This window comes from Mytilus galloprovincialis, chromosome 2 (genome assembly GCF_965363235.1).
Source record: "Mytilus galloprovincialis chromosome 2, xbMytGall1.hap1.1, whole genome shotgun sequence".
NCBI lineage: Eukaryota > Metazoa > Mollusca > Bivalvia > Mytilida > Mytilidae > Mytilus > Mytilus galloprovincialis.
Window position 1 is genome coordinate 76,104,984 of NC_134839.1, and position 19,085 is coordinate 76,124,068.

The 19,085-nt window shown below is 30.4% G+C and overlaps 1 protein-coding gene across 1 annotated transcript; it reads left to right on the plus strand.

Moving 5' to 3' along the window:
* The first annotated feature begins 333 nt into the window (after positions 1-333).
* LOC143064419 (ell-associated factor Eaf-like) lies at positions 334-17,693 on the plus strand. Its single transcript, XM_076237235.1, has 7 exons — positions 334-529; positions 10,994-11,088; positions 11,483-11,619; positions 12,125-12,300; positions 13,932-14,024; positions 14,525-14,629; positions 15,394-17,693. The coding sequence occupies exons 1-7, from the start codon at positions 430-432 to the stop codon at positions 15,444-15,446; spliced, it is 759 nt and encodes a 252-aa protein (XP_076093350.1). The 5' UTR covers positions 334-429; the 3' UTR covers positions 15,447-17,693.
* The last annotated feature ends 1,392 nt before the right edge of the window (positions 17,694-19,085 follow it).

Genomic DNA, 19,085 nt, shown 5'->3' on the forward strand with positions numbered 1-19,085 from the left:
ATTCTTTAGTTTTCTATGTTGTGTCATATGTGCTGTTTTTTGTTTGTCGTTTCATTTTTAGCCATGGCGTTGTCAGTTTGTTTTAGATTTACGAGTTTGACTGTCCCTTTGGTATCATTCGTCCCTCTTTTAAAACATACAGTTAAAAAAAATCTGTCTGAAACCACAGGCATTTGTCTCTTAAAAAATCACTTTATGCTTTAATATATTGACTGCACCACCTACTAGGATTACTAAATATCTATTGATTCCAGTTAGAATGTATGTGGTTTTGGTTTTATAAATCCGAGATCGGAAATATATACTTGCTTTTAGCCTGTCTTCATATTCCCATATCCGGTAGTATTGGACGCAAGTATTCACGGATAAAACGTAACTTTGTTTGCAAAGTTTGAAAGATGTAATAGAATTATTTTAATAATACAGATCATGGGCGATAAAAGTCTCCAAGTCGATAATGAAGTGCATGAATTGAAATTAGGTTCTAGCTTTGATCCTAAATCAAAAGTAGCTTTTCATTCAATCCGATGTGAGTACTATCAATATCATGCCATATGTTATTTTCACACTGAGATTACTATAACAAAATTACCTGTGAAATATACAATGTAGTTGTATATAAGTTTCCATAAACCGAAACATTATGGACAATTCACTTGAATGACCTTGTCCATTGAATTAATAATTTTCCGTTGTCTGAAAATTTGAAGATTAAGCTTTTTTAGTCTGTCAGATCAGCCAAGATGTGGTTTTTTTTTAAAATCAAAATAATTAATTATCGTTATTTTATGAAATTTCGCTTTGATCTTACTGTCTGATTTCTTTCTCAGCAGAGTCGAGTGATATGAAAATTAAGGCTAGAAACCAAGGGAGTACCGTTGTTAATGAAATTAACACGAAATTATCGATGTCATCATAGGTATAATAGGCTAGCGATAAACAGAATATCATTGGTCATCTCAACTCGATGCTTTTCTCACTTTCACCGTACCAGCTCAAGGGAGAAAATCAATCTTGTTGAGATGATCAACGATAATTTGTAATTATCAACAGATCAAAATAATGAATGAATATACATCATTGTACAAATGTTGTACATGTACGTGAACCATCATGACATACATCATGTACATGAACAAGTAAGAGTTATTAAATCTGTTAATCATTTGAATATTTTATAAGTTGTATTTATTATAAGATTGACATAGTATTCTTTTTATTTTGATGGACACAGTTTAAAAGCCATTGATGTATTCAATTACCATGATTACTGGAAATGGTCATAAGTCATTAAAAATTTATATTTGCTAGAGTAGAATATATCATGGTGATGTATATGTTGAATGTGGGTAGTATGCTTTGGTACATTTTTATACCCCATGCAACGAAGTTGCGAGGCTATAATGTTTTTGACCCGTCCGTCTGTCCATCAGTGTTTGTCCGTCAGTCCTGTTTCTTGTCATCACAACTCCTATCAAACCACACGACAGATTTTCACGAAACTTTTTAGATAAAAAGGACATACTATGTAGTTGTGCATATCGACAGGAAATTACGATTCAATTTTTTTTCTAGGAGTTACACCCCTTTGAACTTATATGCTTTAAGGTACTACTTCAACAGTTTGTCATCTCAACTCCTCTGAAACTACACAACAAAATTTCAGGAAACTTTGTAGATAAAAAGGACATATAAAGTAGATGTGCATATCAGTCAGGGGACTTACTGAAATAAGTGATTTTTAAATCACTTATTTGAGTAGCAAATTCGAAGTTTTGTCACAAATTGTGATTTTGTAGTTTTACCAAAATTTTAAACACATAGGTTTATATAATATCTTTTCATTAGTAAAATTGAAAAAAATGATTTTTTTGCTTCTTTTATGTATCAAGGTTTATGCCTTTGATGCTATCATTTAGCTGCAAATTCTATTTTAGTTGAAAAAATGCTATAATAATGGCTTTACATAATGAACTGATACATGTACTTTCTTAACAGATTTTTCCCAGCAGTGGGAGTATTTTTCCTATAAAGTTCAAGGTTTCATCTTTCAGATTATGTAATAAAATTCTACTGTTCGCGATAAAAATTTCACTGTTCGGGGGTGTTGAAATTAGTGGGGGTTATTAAAATAATGATACTTAAAGAAGTGATTTTTGGGAAGGAAATTGAGGTACGATACTTAAACAAGTGATTTTTATATCATTATCCTAGATTCAGTACAAGGTCATCACCTGAAATGACCTGGTCATCCTAGACAACACAGATGTTGGTTCTGATAAGTTTAGAAACATTAGTCCCATGATCATTAGTATTCTATATTTAAAGCTACAGTAAAATTAAATCACTTCTTCTAGTGATTATTTTGTACTACTTAAATAGATGATTATTAAAGAAAGACAACTCTTACTTTCAATCTTTTTGGAAATAATGTTACTTAAATCAGTTATTTAGGGGTCATCCATAATTATCAACCAATTTCCAAAGTGTACAAAACGTACACTTGGGGGGAGGGGGTTAAAAAATCAACATTTTTACTGTACGCTTTTTTTTTTTTATTATTTCCGAAATTTATTTCGTTTCCGTAGGGAAGGTCGATGTATAAAATCGAGAATTGGCTTGGGTGTGTTTCTCTTCTTATTTCTTCATTATTATTTTTACTTGATGATATTTATTTCAATATCATAATTCTCCTCAATCCGGATTGAACGATTAAAAGATCAAATATTATGAAAACTAAATCTTTCAAAAATATGAACTAGTAAAATTATTTAAACAAAATGTTTGCAAGCATTTCTCAGTACCCCCGATTGTCAATTTCACCTGCTTTATTATAGATCGTTATCGTTTCACTCTGTTTAATAAACAAAATCGATGGAAACGTTAAATTCTTTGAATGTTTTGATTTTGACAAGACGCCATTTTGTGAACAGATTTTAAACTGGTCCTTCGATTAATTTCCTTGTAATGCATTCCAAAATAGTAAACCAGTAAACCGGAAGTAAACTTATTTTTCTTAGTATAAGCCTCCTTTTATTATTTAATTTCACCATATGAAGTTTAACCTTAACTTAAAAAATATCCAATATATGTACACGTTACAGTATATATACATAAACGATAATAGTGCCATGAATGGCAAATTTACAGGGACCATTTAAATAGAAATACAGGCGAGAAATTTAAAAACTTAAAATGTTTTAAAACATTACACTTTTATTGATTGCTGTCTTGAGCTCTGATTCCATCAACAACTGTCAGTCCATACTTTACCAATGCAATATAACCATGCATTTCCCTTTCTTTGATTCTTAGCATAATTTATGTGCCCTTTTGTTAATATTTTGCATGCTCTAGGTGCCCTTTTTCATTGGAATTACCATTCCTACTGTGTGATAGGGGAAACACTAATCTTTGTACTCTTTATTCTGACAAAACACAAGCATCACAGATAGATGTCATCAAATAAAACAGTCAGATATGTTTTACTTTATTTTCAATGCAAATTTCTATATTAAACTAAAATATAATAAACAGGATCTTCTTTTTATTAAGAATGATTGATTCCTTTCTTCAAATCTGAAAATGGTTGATGTACACTTTCTGAGGGAGGGTGGGGGGTCTGAAAAAGTGTACGTTTTGTACACTTTGGAAAATGGTTGACAATTATGGATGACCCCTTAGAAAATCACTCATTTAAGTAAGTCCCCTGACTGCATATCGACAGGAAGTAACGATTCTACTTATTTTCTAGGAGTTACGCCCCTTTTAACTTATTTACTTTAATGTACTACTTCAACAGTTTGTCATTGCAACTCCTCTGAAACTACACAACAGAATTTCATGAAACCTTTTAAGATAATAAGGACATAATACATGTAATATGTACATGCCCATATCGACAGGAAATTATGACTAAATTTTTTTTCTAGGAGTTACGCCCCTTTGAACTTATTTGCTTCAATGTACTTCTGCAACAGTTTGTCATCTCAACTCCTCTGAAACCACGCAACAGAATTTCATGAAATTTTGTAGATAATAAGGACATACTAAGTAGATGTGCATATTGACAGGAAATTGTTATTCAATATTTTTAGCTCACCTTTCCTAAAAGCAAATGTGAGCTTTTGCCATCACTTGGCGTCCGTCGTCGTCCGTCCGTTGTCGTCGTCGTAGACTATTTCAAAGATCTTCTCCTCTGAAACTACTGAACCAATTCAAACCAAACTTCATCTAATTGATTCCTAGGGTATCTAGAATAAAGTTTGTGTTTTAATTCTCATTTCATCAAAAAACATGGCCGCCATGGCTAAAAATAGAACATAGGTGTAAAATGCAGTTTTTGGCTTATAACTCAAAAACCAAAGCATTTAGAGCAAATCTGGCAGGGGTTAAATTGTTTATCAGGTTAAGATCTATCTGCCCTGAAATTTTCAGATGAATCGGACAACCCGTTGTTGGGTTGCTGCCCCTGAATTGGTAATTTTAAGAAAATTTTTCTGTTTTGGGTTATTATCTTGAATATTATTATAGATAGAGATAAACTGTAAACAGCAATAATGTTCAGCAAAGTAAGATTTACAAATAAGTTAACATGACCGAAATGGTCAGTTGACCCCTTTAGGAGTTATTGCCCTTTATAGTCAATTTTTAACCATTTTTCGTAAATCTTAGTTATCTTTTACAAATATCTTCTCCTCTGATACTACTGGGTCAAATCTAACCAAACTTGGCCAAAATCATCATTTGGGTATTTAGTTTAAAAAATGTGTCCGGTGACCCGACCAACCAACCAAGATGGCCGCCACAGTTAAAAATAGAACATAGGGGTAAAATGCAGTTTTTGGCTTATAACTCAAAAACCAAAGCATTTAGAGCAAATGGTTAAATTGTTTATCAGGTTAAGATCTATCTGCCCTGAAATTTTCAGATCAATAGGACAACCCCGTGTCGGGTTGCTGCCCTGAATTGGTAATTTTAAGGAAATTTTGCTGTTTTGGGTTATTATCTTGAATATTATTATAGATAGAGATAAACTGTAAATAGCAATAATGTTCAGCAAAGTAAGATTTACAAATAAGTCAACATAATTGAAATGGTCAGTTGACCCCTTTAGGAGTTATTGCCCTTTATAGTCAATTTTTAACCATTTTTCGTAAATCTTAGTAATCTTTTACAAAAATCTTCTCCTCTGAAACTACTGGGTCAAATTTAACCACATTTAGCCAAAATCATCATTGGGGTATCTAGTTTAAAAAACGTGTCTGGTGACCCGGCCAACCAACTAAGATGGCCGCCATGGCTAAAAATAGAACATAAGGGTAAAATGCAGTTTTTGGCTTATAACTCAAAAACCAAAGCATTTAGAGCAAATCTGACAGGGGTTAAATTGTTTATCAGATTAAGATCTATCTGCCCTGAAATTTTCAGATGAATCGGACAACCCGTTGTTGGGTTGCTGCCCCTGAATTGGTAATTTTAAGAAAATTTTGCTGTTTTGGGCTATTATCTTGAATATTATCATAGATAGAGATAAACTGTAAACAGCAATAATGTTCAGCAAAGTAAGATTTACAAATAAGTCAACATGACCGAAATGGTCAGTTGACCCCTTTTGGAGTTATTGCCCTTTATAGTCAATTTACAACCATTTTCATAAACTTTGTAAATTTTTACTAACATTTTCCACAGAAACTACTGGGCCAAGTTCATTATATATAGAGATAATTGTAGGCAGCAATGATGTTCAATACAAACACATCACCATCACCAAAACACAATTTTGTCATGTTACATGTACCATCTGCGGCCTTTGTTGTTTAATATTCACATAGACCAATAGTCATAAATTTTTGTAAATTTTGAGAAAATATTTTCCACTGTAATTACTGGGCCAAGTTCATATAGATACAGATAATTGTAGCAACAAGAATGTTCAATGAAGTAAGATCTACAAACACATCACCATCACCAACATGACCAAAACACAATTTTGTCATGAATTTATCTGTGTCCATTGTTTGATATGTACATAGACCCAAGGTGAGCGACACAGGCTCTTGAGAGCCTCTAGTTTCTTATAGATTTTTTTTTCTTAGTTATACTTATTTAATTTCTCCAATGACAATGTGGGGACATGGGGAATGTGAGTGTGCCCACTAAGGTTCTTAATTGGCACAGTACCAGTTCCTCAATATTCTTTTTACTATAGTCTATCCACTTTTATTTCACAATGCTCTTACATGAATAAATGTATTATATGTTTTGATGGAGTGTTGTGAACAGGAATATAATTCAACAAGAAGTAATTTTTCATGGGTGCATCTGCTTAGACATGAGACTTTCTTATGTTAAAGTATACTTATTAGTTAATAATGTTTCCTTTTCACTTTCAATGGGGTTTGATTTACATATTTTGTATAGCAGAGAATTGAAAACAATACAGGGTTTCCCCTGGGTCAATTATTTTTTTCGCCACCTCTTTGGCCAAAACAATTTATTTTTTCGCCACTTTATTATTTCTTTTTGCCACTTTATTATTTCTTTTTGCCATATATAACTTAAATATATTTTTCGTTTAGTATTTTCCTCCTTTCTACCTAAACTTATGTTTTAGTCTACATTGTAATGAATTAACACTAAGCATGCTAAACGTTTACTTTGTTTTTTTAACTTTAAAGCCTAAAAAGGGGGATAATTCATTATGTTCATTTTATTTGGAACAACTTTTACAAGTTCAGGTTTATAACAAAATTCTTGGACATGTTTTGTTTATATAATACCAGATAGATGGATACTTCTTTGGGAAAAGTTTCCTCAAATAAGATAAAAATGTTGCCTAATGTGAAGTGGTTTTTACAAGGCATGCCTTTTTACAACAGAACCATTTTTGGGGAAAGACGGCTTCAAGCCGTCAATTCCCTAATGGGGTTGGCCAGAGTATCATTCCCTCACGTCAATCGTTTTGTTTTGATAGTTTGGAAACCCCCTCAAAATGTCATACTGAAATTGATGACAAGGAGAACAGATTGACTTTAAATACATTTTTTACACATTTCCCTTCTGTTTCTCGTGAAATTATCGTATATTGAGCTTTCCCTTACACTATATACGTTTCTTTTACAGTCCGGAAAAATCAGTATTACGAAATATTCTAAATATATCTAATCTAGTGACGTCATTGTTGGAATGCCACACTACACAGGGATATCCTTTATTCATTATAAAAATCATTCACAGTATTTGTATACTCATTTAAAATCCGTATTTGTTAAATGTAAACCTAATGATGTTTGCTGTAGTGTAGATGATTCACACACCAACATGCACAACTTTATTCTGAGGCTATAATCAGATAATTTGTAGGTCAACTTTCGCGGTAAACAATGTCAATGGGGATACATGAGATTGGGGAGAGAAACGGCAGTTTTCATTGTTTCTGTAAAGTTCTGTTTTTAGAATCTTCCTCCAATTCAGGAGCACCTCAATTGATGAGTAATTATACACTAAAATCAAAAAAAATGTTTCTGAACACTTAAAATGTGACATTTAGTATATGATAAGTAGTCTTCTATATAAAGAAAAATTTGTGTACCAACATAATTATTGAAATGGTTAAAAAGAAAAAAAAAAAAGAAAATGTTGCTTTTTGTAGTTTATACCTATTGAGATTGGGGAGAGCAACTGCAGTTTTCATTCTTTCTGTAAAGTTATGTTTTTAGAATCTTCCTCCAATTAAGGAGCACCTCAATTGATGAGTAATTACCCACTAAAATGAAAGTTAATGTATCTGAACACTAAAATGGTCACATTAAGTATATTTTTGATAAGTAGTCATCAATTAAAAAATAATTTTGCGTACCAACATAATTATTGTAGTGGTCATTTTTTTTTTCTTTTTTTTTTAAATATTGCTTTTTGTAGTTTAAAGCTATTTATTCATGAATTTTACAGATAAATCAAAATGTGGGATCTGGAAACAAACTTCACACAGCTTATATCAATCATATTTGATTTTATAAGTACATGTATCCCTGTGATGAGAGTTGTAACTGGAAACTTTATCAATGGAAAATTAAAACTGAATAGATTTTTCAGTCCTCACTTGCTTGAGAATACTGTCACAAAAAATTGAGAATGGTCTTAGCCTGTCCTTCAGTTGTACATAATTAAAATTCTAAAATATATTGTAGTAGTTGTTAAATTCAATTGAATTTTAGATAATTAACTCCCAACTTTAATCAAATGTTTTGATTTAGAAGGTGCAGATCTCATTGGTCCAAATTGTCTCTATGATGAATTCTTGACTAAGGAAATGAAATAACAATAAACAACAATTAGTTTCATTATTGTCAGCCTTTCTATATGTTCTAGCTGTTCTTTTGCTCATTCTTTGTATGTAGACTATCAAAAGATACCCCCCTAAAAATTGAAACAATGGCCGTCTTTTCCCTCAGAGCTCTTCAGCTCTTTGATTCATCACTTGAAATTGATCCCTAATTAAAGCGATAGTCATTACATTGAAGGGTTATCCCTTATTAGAGGGGTTGTTCTCAAACTGTTGAATATATTTCTTCATAACGAAACTTTTTTTTTCTGGACCATAGTAAATGAAAAAGTTGAGACGTAAAACTATATGCTTGAAACATGTGCGTCGGCAAACTGACATTAAAGTACCCTATCAAATCAATTATCTATATCAAATTCAAAGGATAAATTTTTAAGTCAGAGATTTTTCTTGCTTTTGAACATTTTTCGTCATAACAACAGTTTTCCTATCCAAACCAACTTTAAAAGAAGGAGAGGAGACAATAAAAGTTTCCTTCAAACACGTGTCAAGTCCCAGTAATATATTATGTCTTTAGAAATATTAAAGAAATGGTGATTAACAATTGTGGACTTTTATGGTCTATTATGAAATGATCAGAGGGATCATTATAATGAAAGCACAGGCCAGACTTGGCTTCACAAGTTTAATCTTAGTACAAGTAAGAGTTCATAAGGCATACACTGTAGCAAGGGCTAAGTAAGTAAGTAAGTAAGTAAGTAAGAGTTATAATTGGTCTTATTGAAACATATCTCTATAAGTTTAAATTTGTATGCACAAGCTTAAGTCGATCCTTTTTCTGGCCATTTACTAAAGTATTATAAGAAACAAATGTGGTAGCTGATGTCATTAGCTCACACAGGCTATTGAACCATTGAGTGAGGAAAGACCGGCCTGGTACCTTGTACAGTTTTACTAGTGGTAGACATTAAACACACTCTAACAAAGCATATTTAGTGATAAGGGAACCTTTAACATGAAACATCCTTACAGCACTTTTATAAAAGCATGCAAAACAAATCATTGATTAACTTGCTTGCTACACATGTATATTTGTTTGGATGTTTGCAGACTTGGGGTAATTGTAATTGTAATCGTTAATCAGCTGTAATTGATTACAATTTTTCAAGTAATCATTGTAATTATTAATCAGCCAAAAATCTGATTACATGTAATTTAATTTAATCAATTACTTTTCAAAATGCCCTGTAATCCTGATTACATTTTGATTACATTCTGATTACAATGAAAAAAATCTTGAACTGTGTTTATGGTCAATAAATGAACCTTTTGTTATTCTTATTTAATAGATATTTAACAAGTTAAGATAGTTTGGTTTACTTTATCACGCATGTTAATTGATTTGTATACTTCAGTAAAAAATAAACTGTTACAATATTAAAAAAGTCATCATTAGCCTAAGAAGGCCTTAGTAAAAGATATTGTACATGTATTCACAATTTAAAGATGTACATATATATATTTGATAAAAAAAAAACTGTTATATTTAAGCAATATTATATTTTTCTTTAACCCTGAATTATAATCTTTTGTTAATATTGTGATTATTGTAAACTTTGAATTGACAGATAGGAAACCAATTAAGGTTTGTTTTTATTGCAATTTCCAATTGAGTATAGCTGTAGGACATATATGATAAAAGATTAATCAGACATGTGAAAATTTATCTAATTATAAGCACAAACTAAATTAAAAGTTGGACAAATATCTTGTTTAATATACTAAGCAAATTCTTGTATGTTCTTGGACTGGACATGTAAATTGCATTGACTTATAGTACTTGTATTTTGTTTGAAATTTGTTTAAACAATTCTATTAAATTTTTTCATGATTTTTATCTGTTAACTTTATTTTTCCATATTTTAACTTCCAAAAACTGCACCTTGAAATACATATAAAGTCTGGAAGAGGTCAGAAGACAAACAGCAAACTCTTAAGCCATATTCAATTGAAGTCAAAATGATTCAGAGATCAATGATGATAAAGTGTAATGGGTGACACAATGTTCATGTATGTCTGTAGTGAACTTTTGTGGTTTATTAAATAGATGAAGTTTGAAGTTATCATTTTAAAATATATAAAACAAAATTCTTTCTAAAAAGAACTAACGTTATATTAAACGTTAATTCATTCTCATCATTCAAAATATTTTTTTTTTTAATTCATTGTAATCAGATGTAATCATGATTACTTTGCCAATGTAATCATTAATTTAATCAGACACTTTCAGAAATGAAGTAATCATTAATTTAATTTAATCGTACAAATGGCAAAGTAATTGTAATTTAATCAATTACATTGAAAGTAATCGGACCCATCTCTGGATGTTTGTTTACTATTTACTGGAATTTGATTGGACAATAAACATTAATTCATTTCATGTCAATTCTTATTGTCCAATCAAATCCCAGTATATATAATAACCGACTGAAACTCCGCCTTCCTATTGTTTGCAAACGACCAAGCAAACATAGCAAGCAAGTTGATCAATGTTTTGTTTTGCATGCTTTTATAGAAGAACTGTAAAAAGACCGAAGATTCAGATTTTCATGGTACATATCTCAATAAAGGTAATTACAATGTTACTAATGTGTGTTTTATTATGTCTACTGTGCCTACATGAATGAGTTTAATATATTTTAACAGATGATTTCAAGCCAGCATCAGTTGATACAACTCAAGATTCAACAGTAGAAGTTGGTGAAGGTCATCAAATAACTGTATCTGTTCCCCATGTTGAGGTAAGATAGTTAAAAAGTGGATAACAAAATATATGCTTGTACATACGTGTAATGCTGTTTCTTCAAGTGTAAATGATGTATCCTAGTATAATGAACTTTAAACCTTACAATGTACATACAATTAATGATTTGAATTTAACTCTGTAAATTGATAAAGATTTAAAAGAAAATATTTTGTTAACAATTGTTATTTTATTTCATTTTTATTTTTTTGGGAAAAAATTTGGTTGCTTATATAGGGAATCATTGAAGCATGACTGGAGCAGGCCCCCTCTTAGGTCAGTCAGTGGGCCCCCACTTATGAAAATTTCTGGATCCGCCACTGATATCCATATTTCTAACCTTTAGTATTTAAAATTATTTAGTATGAATGAATATGTTAATTACATTTCAGGGTGCTGGGACTGATCATACAGTTTATAAGGGTCACAAGCGACCATGTCTGAAGGAATGTGTGTTAATTATAGATCATCAGACAGGAACTTTTACCTTAGAGAAACTTACAAATAACATACAGTTGAAAAAAACGAGGTAAATATTGATGTGATCTTTAATGAATTCATCAGGGTAGTAAGAAAGTTAAGAAGTCTGAAACCAATGAAATAATTTGAAAGATGGAAAACAAAACCTTAACTAAATTTATAAGACAGTCACACAAAGTGACAAAGGGGACAATGTAATAATTTACACAACAAGATGTAATTACTGATACATGTCATTACATGTATAAACTTAATCTTAACATTCATTTAACATGCTTTATGAGTTTTAAATGTTCTCTTTTTATCTCTTGGCTCTTCTGATTTATGGATTGCATTAGAATAGGAATTACAGTATATGAATGTAATATTGGCTAGCATTAAACATTATCTTATGATAAATCACTACTGCTGCAGAATAATTATTTTTTTGTATTACTACTCTGAATGACATTATCCCCTAATAAAATTTATTTAAACTCTAACATTTTCAAATTTCAATTCAAAAACATTTTTATACAAATATGTATTGAATTATCTGTGCACCTTTATTACAGAATTGAAGGAAGCAGTAAAGCAGCACTTGGTGGAAGACCTCTGACCCCAGTTGAGGTCAACAGACAGAAAAATTCTCCAGTCAAGCCTAAAAACCCTCCACAAGTCAGTCCACCATCACACACTAACTCTCCCTCTGTAACACCTGTCAATCTGCCACAAGATGAAACGAGTAAAGGTAAATTGTCAATACATACTTTTGAGTGCATGGCACATCTAAACTTTTCAAGTCCATACATGTTTCTTTTTGGTCATGAGAAAAATTACTACCAAATCATGTTCATAAGCAGTTTACTTGTAATTATAGAAGGACAAATTGAATGGAAATCTAAGATAGATTGTTTTTGGAACCTTCACACCAAAAGTGATATCAAATGTACTGCTTACATGTAAATTTATAATCCTTAAAAAAATTGTTTATTTATAAATTCTTACAACTTTAAAATGTGTGACATAAATTTTATTTTATAAACAGTTATACATATGTCCCCCTATTGACATTGTCATTTTAGATTATTGTCTATTGGTATATATTTTTTTTGTCATTCCAAACTTTAAGTCTGGTTAGAAATCTGCTGAAAATGATTCCAGAAACAAATGTAGTACACAAAGTAATCATGTAGTACACACAATAATCAAATGTACACAAGGTAATCATGTAATGCATAAGGTTTTTTTTTTTTAAGACATATAAACGTTTTATTGCTAAATGTTTCCTGTATACAATTACCGTAGTCGTCCAGGAACAGACTAAGGGTCCCTGTTTACAAAATGAAACCATCTATCCAGGGGAAATAGAAGGCAATAAAAATCTAGTCCACCTTTTACCTTGGATTTACAATTAGTGTAAAAAATATAACCATATAATGTTAGAAGCATCTAACAGTTCCATAATACTTTTAAAGTAGTAAGTACATGTAAATAATAAGATACCCACACAAAAGATGTTCATTTACTACTATAAACATGATAGTTTAACTTTTTTATCATTTTTTTTATATTTGTATAAATTGTTAACATCGATATTCTTATACGATAAATCATAAAAAAAGTGCACTTTGACTCAAGCTTATACTATAATTACTGTCTAAATTTTCATTATTGCCGACTCCAATTTTGTCTTGTCAATGATGTCAACGCCTTTCAAAAGAAGAACAAATTTTAGATTATTTTTCAAGTTTTGTTTCCAGATATTATAAATATCTTGCAGTGCTTTAGGCGTTTTGTTAAATTTTATTGAATTCCTAATTTTCCATAGTGTCCATTTAATATATATGATAATTATGTTTAAAAAATTGATCTAATTCATAAGGTTAATATGTAGTACACTAGGTAATCATATATATATATATATATATATATATATATATACAAGGTAATCATATTTATACAAGGTAATCATATGTATACAAGGTATTCATATGTACATAAGGTAATCATGTGTATGCAAGGTAATCACATAGTTCAATGGGTAATCATTTGTATACAAAGTAATCATTGATGATTTGCTCTTTTGAAAATAATTTCAGCTGTGCTCTAGTGCTCATGTAAAAGTTGTTTCCTCTAGTTTCAGGTGTAAGTCATTATGTTGTTTATGCTGAATTATTATGTATCTAAAAATAAACACACTTCTTGGTAAATTGAGTCATAGTAATACTTATATGATAATAAAAATTCTGCTTGCTTAAAAGTTGCAGATCAAAGAAACATCAACAGATTTGCTAAGAAACATACCAGGGTGAATGATGAAATGATTTTTTGTTAAATTGAAAAAAAACTATCAAGATGACTTAATTGTAAATATTTCAGATGCCTGTCCTTTTGGTCTTGGTGAAATAAGTGATGATAGCAGTAGTTATGCTTCTAGTAGTGATAGTGATTCTGAAACAGAAGATAAACCAAGTAAGTTAACCACATAAAAACTGTTCAGTTAGGAGACTTAGAACTCTGAAGTTAAAAAACATTGATACTACATTAGTTAGTAATTTATAAATTTTAAGCTAGAATTTAAGATGTCAATGCTCGTGCTAGGCACTGCTAGCTGGTAACATTGTTTTACATTTTGTCAATACAGGGCCATTTATAACTCACTATGAGTAATGGATTTTAACTCATTATTGAAGACCAAACAGTGACCTACATGTATAGTTGTTAATTTCTATGTCATTTGGTCTCATGTGAAGATTTGTCTCATTGGCAATCATACCACATCTTCCCATGTTTATATTTAAATATGATGCCCTTATGTTAAAAGAGTGCAGTGGAGGCACAATAGTAAATCTTGAAAGTTCACAGGAAAATTATATTACATTTTTGAGATGAATTTATATATTTTGTATCCTTAGTATAGATAAAGTATAAAAGAGACTAATTTGGTGTAAAATTTTGTCTTTTTTCTTCAGAAAACCCTAGTCAAGAAAAAGTTGCTCAAACAGGTGGTCTGTTTAATATGCCATCAGTCTCATCAGCTGTTAAGCCTAGACCACCACAGTTTGTCTCATCTCTGAGTAAGTATTTTGTAACTTATATTGAACAATTTTGCTTTGATACTAGATGTACACGAGGTCAATCATATTAAATAAAATTGAGAATGGAAATGGGGAATGTGTCAAAAAGACAACAACCCGACCATAGAGCAGACAACAGCCAAAGGCCACAAATGGGTCTTCAAAGCAGTGAAAAACTCCAGCACCCGGAGGCTTCCTTCAGCTGGTCCCTTAACAAATATGTATACTAGTTTATTGATAATGGACATCGTACTAAACTCCAAATTAAAAAACACATTTAAGTTCAACTTTATTCAAATTTACCAATCGAAAAAGACATCTTTTAAGAAAATATTCTTTTGAAATATGTTGAAATACATGTAGCTTAGGACAATTATAAAATCCACATATTACATACACTTAATAGAAGGAATTAGCTGTTTTAACCAATTGCCTTTTACTTAAGTGAAGCAATACTATATTCCAGTAAGTGACACTACTTTGTTGAATAGATAGTGTCAAATAATAATTTGAGAATCATTTCCAGGCCTTTATATTTTTAGCAGATTATGAGCTGTTGTCCTACATGATAACAGGTTTTTACTCTTGTATTTGCCTGTGAGATAGACTTCTTTCTCATACTTGATAGTTAAAGTTTTAGATTTTTACATGCTTGTTAAAGATTGTATTTTGAAGTCTACTGGAGAGAAGTAATGTAACCAACTTGAAATGAAAGGAGAGACTATTTTGATTGGCCATTAACACTACTATATTTGATATTACAGGTGAAGATCTGAGACTAAGTGAATCAAGTAGTAGTGACAGTGATGATGATTAACATGATTAATTAGTCACATGTCCTTTGTGCTAAATACTGACCTCTACTACAGGGTATTACATTGAACATGAGAGAGAATATGTGTAAATGGTTCAATAAATGACAACAGTTCAAGATTAAATGGTGCTTTATTGTGAAAGCCATGTTTTAATGGTTATTTTACAACAATGTGTGATAGAGAAAATGTAAAAATGTTTTATCAGATAATTTCTTGTACACTATTATGTGATCTAGAAATGTTAACATGTCTATTTTACAACAATGTGTGATAAAAAAATATCAGAGAGTCTTGAAGGTTAATAATTGACTTTTCAAAGTCTACTGTAATGCTTGGCTACTTTATGTGATGAAGTGATATTAACTGTGGTTTGAACTTGAGTTAGAAATTTGGTGTTGGTGGATGGGTTAATAATGAGACTATATTAAATAAGGAAAGATAGGACTAACGGGAGAGTTGGATAGTTTTCATTATTTATATGCAACACATAAATTTTTGGACTTTATTGTGACCTCTTTCAGACTAACATTGAATATCATTTGTGAGGTTTCTATTTTAACAATAGGATTTTGATGATCTTATACAGGGAATTTTTGAAATGACAAAAATCTGTTTTTCAAAAATGATATTTGTGGTACTAGTATGTCCGTTGAGGGTTGCTTGAGTTGGAGATGATATGTGGGAATTGTTATTTTTCATCTTTCACTTTTAATGGTATTTGATTGAATTTCTCTCTTAAGGATACAAGTTAACTTATGTAAACAACATCCATTTACATTCCTAACGTATTTCTCTGTTTTTGTAACTTCATAACCTAAAGAATCAACCTCTAATTTCTTGGTGTTTCTGAAATATAGTTCTTAATATAGATTTCAAGCTAAAATTTTATGATTAATATGAAATTGAAGCTTCAAGATTTTTTAAGAAGTTCTCTGAATTCTTGGATGCAATGATTTTTCTGTTTTTATCAATGTTCTAAATTTTATGGACCAAGGGTTTGTACTTTGCTGTATACTGCAATCAAAGAACATCAAAAGAATATTCTGAATTTATTAACCCTTTTCTTCATAATGATGCCTTTTGATGCCACCCCTTTGCTTCATAATGACACCTTTCAACGCCTGCGAAGTGCCTCACTTGAAACGTATTGCCTACGAAAATACTTAATCAGACTTAAAAAAAAAATTGTATCTAATATAAAGAGGATATTCATAAGAATATCTGACTGGAATTTTATTGATGAAATATTTGTTTTCACATTGCATAAAATACTTTAAACCTGGTGATTTTTTTTGTTATTGAAACAAAATCCTATGCAAATCAAGTATGTAAAAAAAAAATCTATGGAGGAAAGGGTTAAATTGATAATTTGTATTGGTTTTTAAATGTGGATGGCTTGCTCACAACAGTTTGTTCAATTTAGTTTAATTATGACAGTATGTCTCTGTTGCTGTTGTTTATTTCTGTCATTATGGCACTAAAGAAAGCAATAATGCTAAATGGCCTATTACATTTTGTAATTTTTGTGGATCTCATTTTGTGGTATTATGATTAAAATCATTATATACATGATAAATACAAATATATTAGATGGCATGCACATAATATATTTTTGTGTGGATTCTTTATGTACAATTTGTAATAAAAACATGTAAATTCTGAATTTTAAAATATGCTCATGCTCTGTAAACTTTTATTTATAACATTGAAAACTAACTGAATTTTGTACAAAAAAATATCCTTGTAAAAGGAGACATATGGTTTACATGTTTGGGGAACTCATGTTAATTTGACTGAATTGATGTGTCTTGTATAGGCTGGGTTGCTTATAAATTTTGATAATATTCAATTTTATATTTCCAGAGTTAACGAATTATAAGACATTTTTAAGATTATATACAATAAGAATATCATAAATTATGTTATGACTGATGAAATAAAATGTCAGAAGTATGGCTATGTATAGATGTAGCATACGTTCATTATGTGTATTTTTTATAGACCCAAATTTCCTAATTTTGTTATGCTTTTAATAAATGAGATTGACTATTAACATTCCTCATTAAGATATGTTGCTTTGTTTCTTAGTTTGTGAGTTCAATACAAATGAAAAGCTTGGTGAATAATTGTTCAAATAAGTATTATTTTTTCTTCAGAAAAATGTTAAAACATGTTATAGTGTTGTTATATGTTATATGGAATGTGAAAAATATCTTTGTATATTATTTAATATTAAATTATTGCAATTATGATGTTATTGTTTAAATATGTTTCAATGTGGATATTTTGAATGTGATTTCATCCCAATCATTTTATTCATTTTTGTCGAGCCTTCAACTTTTGTCGGAAGCAAGACTTAGCGATCCTAAATTATGTCATACTTTCAATAAAATGTAGTGGACCAATCTGAATAAATTTAACTTAAAAAACTATAGGAAGGTGTTAATATAAGAAAGTTTTATCATATTTTGATGCTATTTATGCCCCATTTATTATGTGCGTCTGTCTGTTAGTTTGTCTGTTGGTTCAGCTGTCCGTTCGTCCTGTTTCAGGTTAAAGTTTTGGTTAAAGTTTTTGGTCGAGGTAGTTTTTGATGTAGTTAAAGTTTGATCAACTTGAAACTTAGTAAACATGTTCCCTATGATATGATCTTTCTAATTTTAATGCCAAATTAGAGATTTTCTCCCATTTTCACGGTCTACTGAACAAAGAAAATGATAGTGTGGTTTGGGCATCCATGTACTTGGGACACAGTCTTTTTTGTGTCAATTTTACCATGTTTACATATTTTGTAAATTTGTGATTTATTTCAGTTTTAAGAACAAAACGCATATTATTTCAATTGTTTGTTACAAATGATTGAAAAGTACATACCGGTATCTAAGAAATTTGAAAAGAAAAAAAATGATACGGTATGTACCTGATTCATCCAAATGACTTATAGGAAGGTGTTGATATAAGTCATATCTATATATATATTTGCATTTAATTCCATCTGCCTGCCTTATAGGAAGGTGTTGATATAAGTCATATCTATATATATCTGCATTTAATTCCATCTGCATGTCTTATAGAAAGGTGTTGATATAAGTCATATCTATATATATCTGCATTTAATTCCATCTACATGCCTTATAGGAAGGTGTTGATATAAGTCATATCTATATATATCTGCATTTAATTCCATCTGCATGCCTTATAGGAAGGTGTTGATATAAGTCATATCTATATATATCTGCATTTAATTCCATCTACATGCCTTATAGGAAGGTGTTGATATAAGTCATATCTATATATATCTGCATTTAATTCCATCTGCATGCCTTATAGGAAGGTGTTGATATAAGTCATATCTATATATATCTGTATTTAATACCATCTGCATGCCTTATAGGAAGGTGTTGATATAAGTCATATCTATATATATCTGTATTTAATAGTGTTGTTCCGATGATCGGAATAAGTCGGAAATCAGTTGGTTGAGCCTGGCGATGTCGATAATAGATTGGGATTTTGTTCAATCGATTGTCGTTTTAGTTTCCGGACCTTTAGCTTATCAACTTCCGGTCAGTTTGCGGTTTGCATTTTATATGCGCAGTCAAACAAATAATAACAAAAAATATCAGTCGATACAATAACAA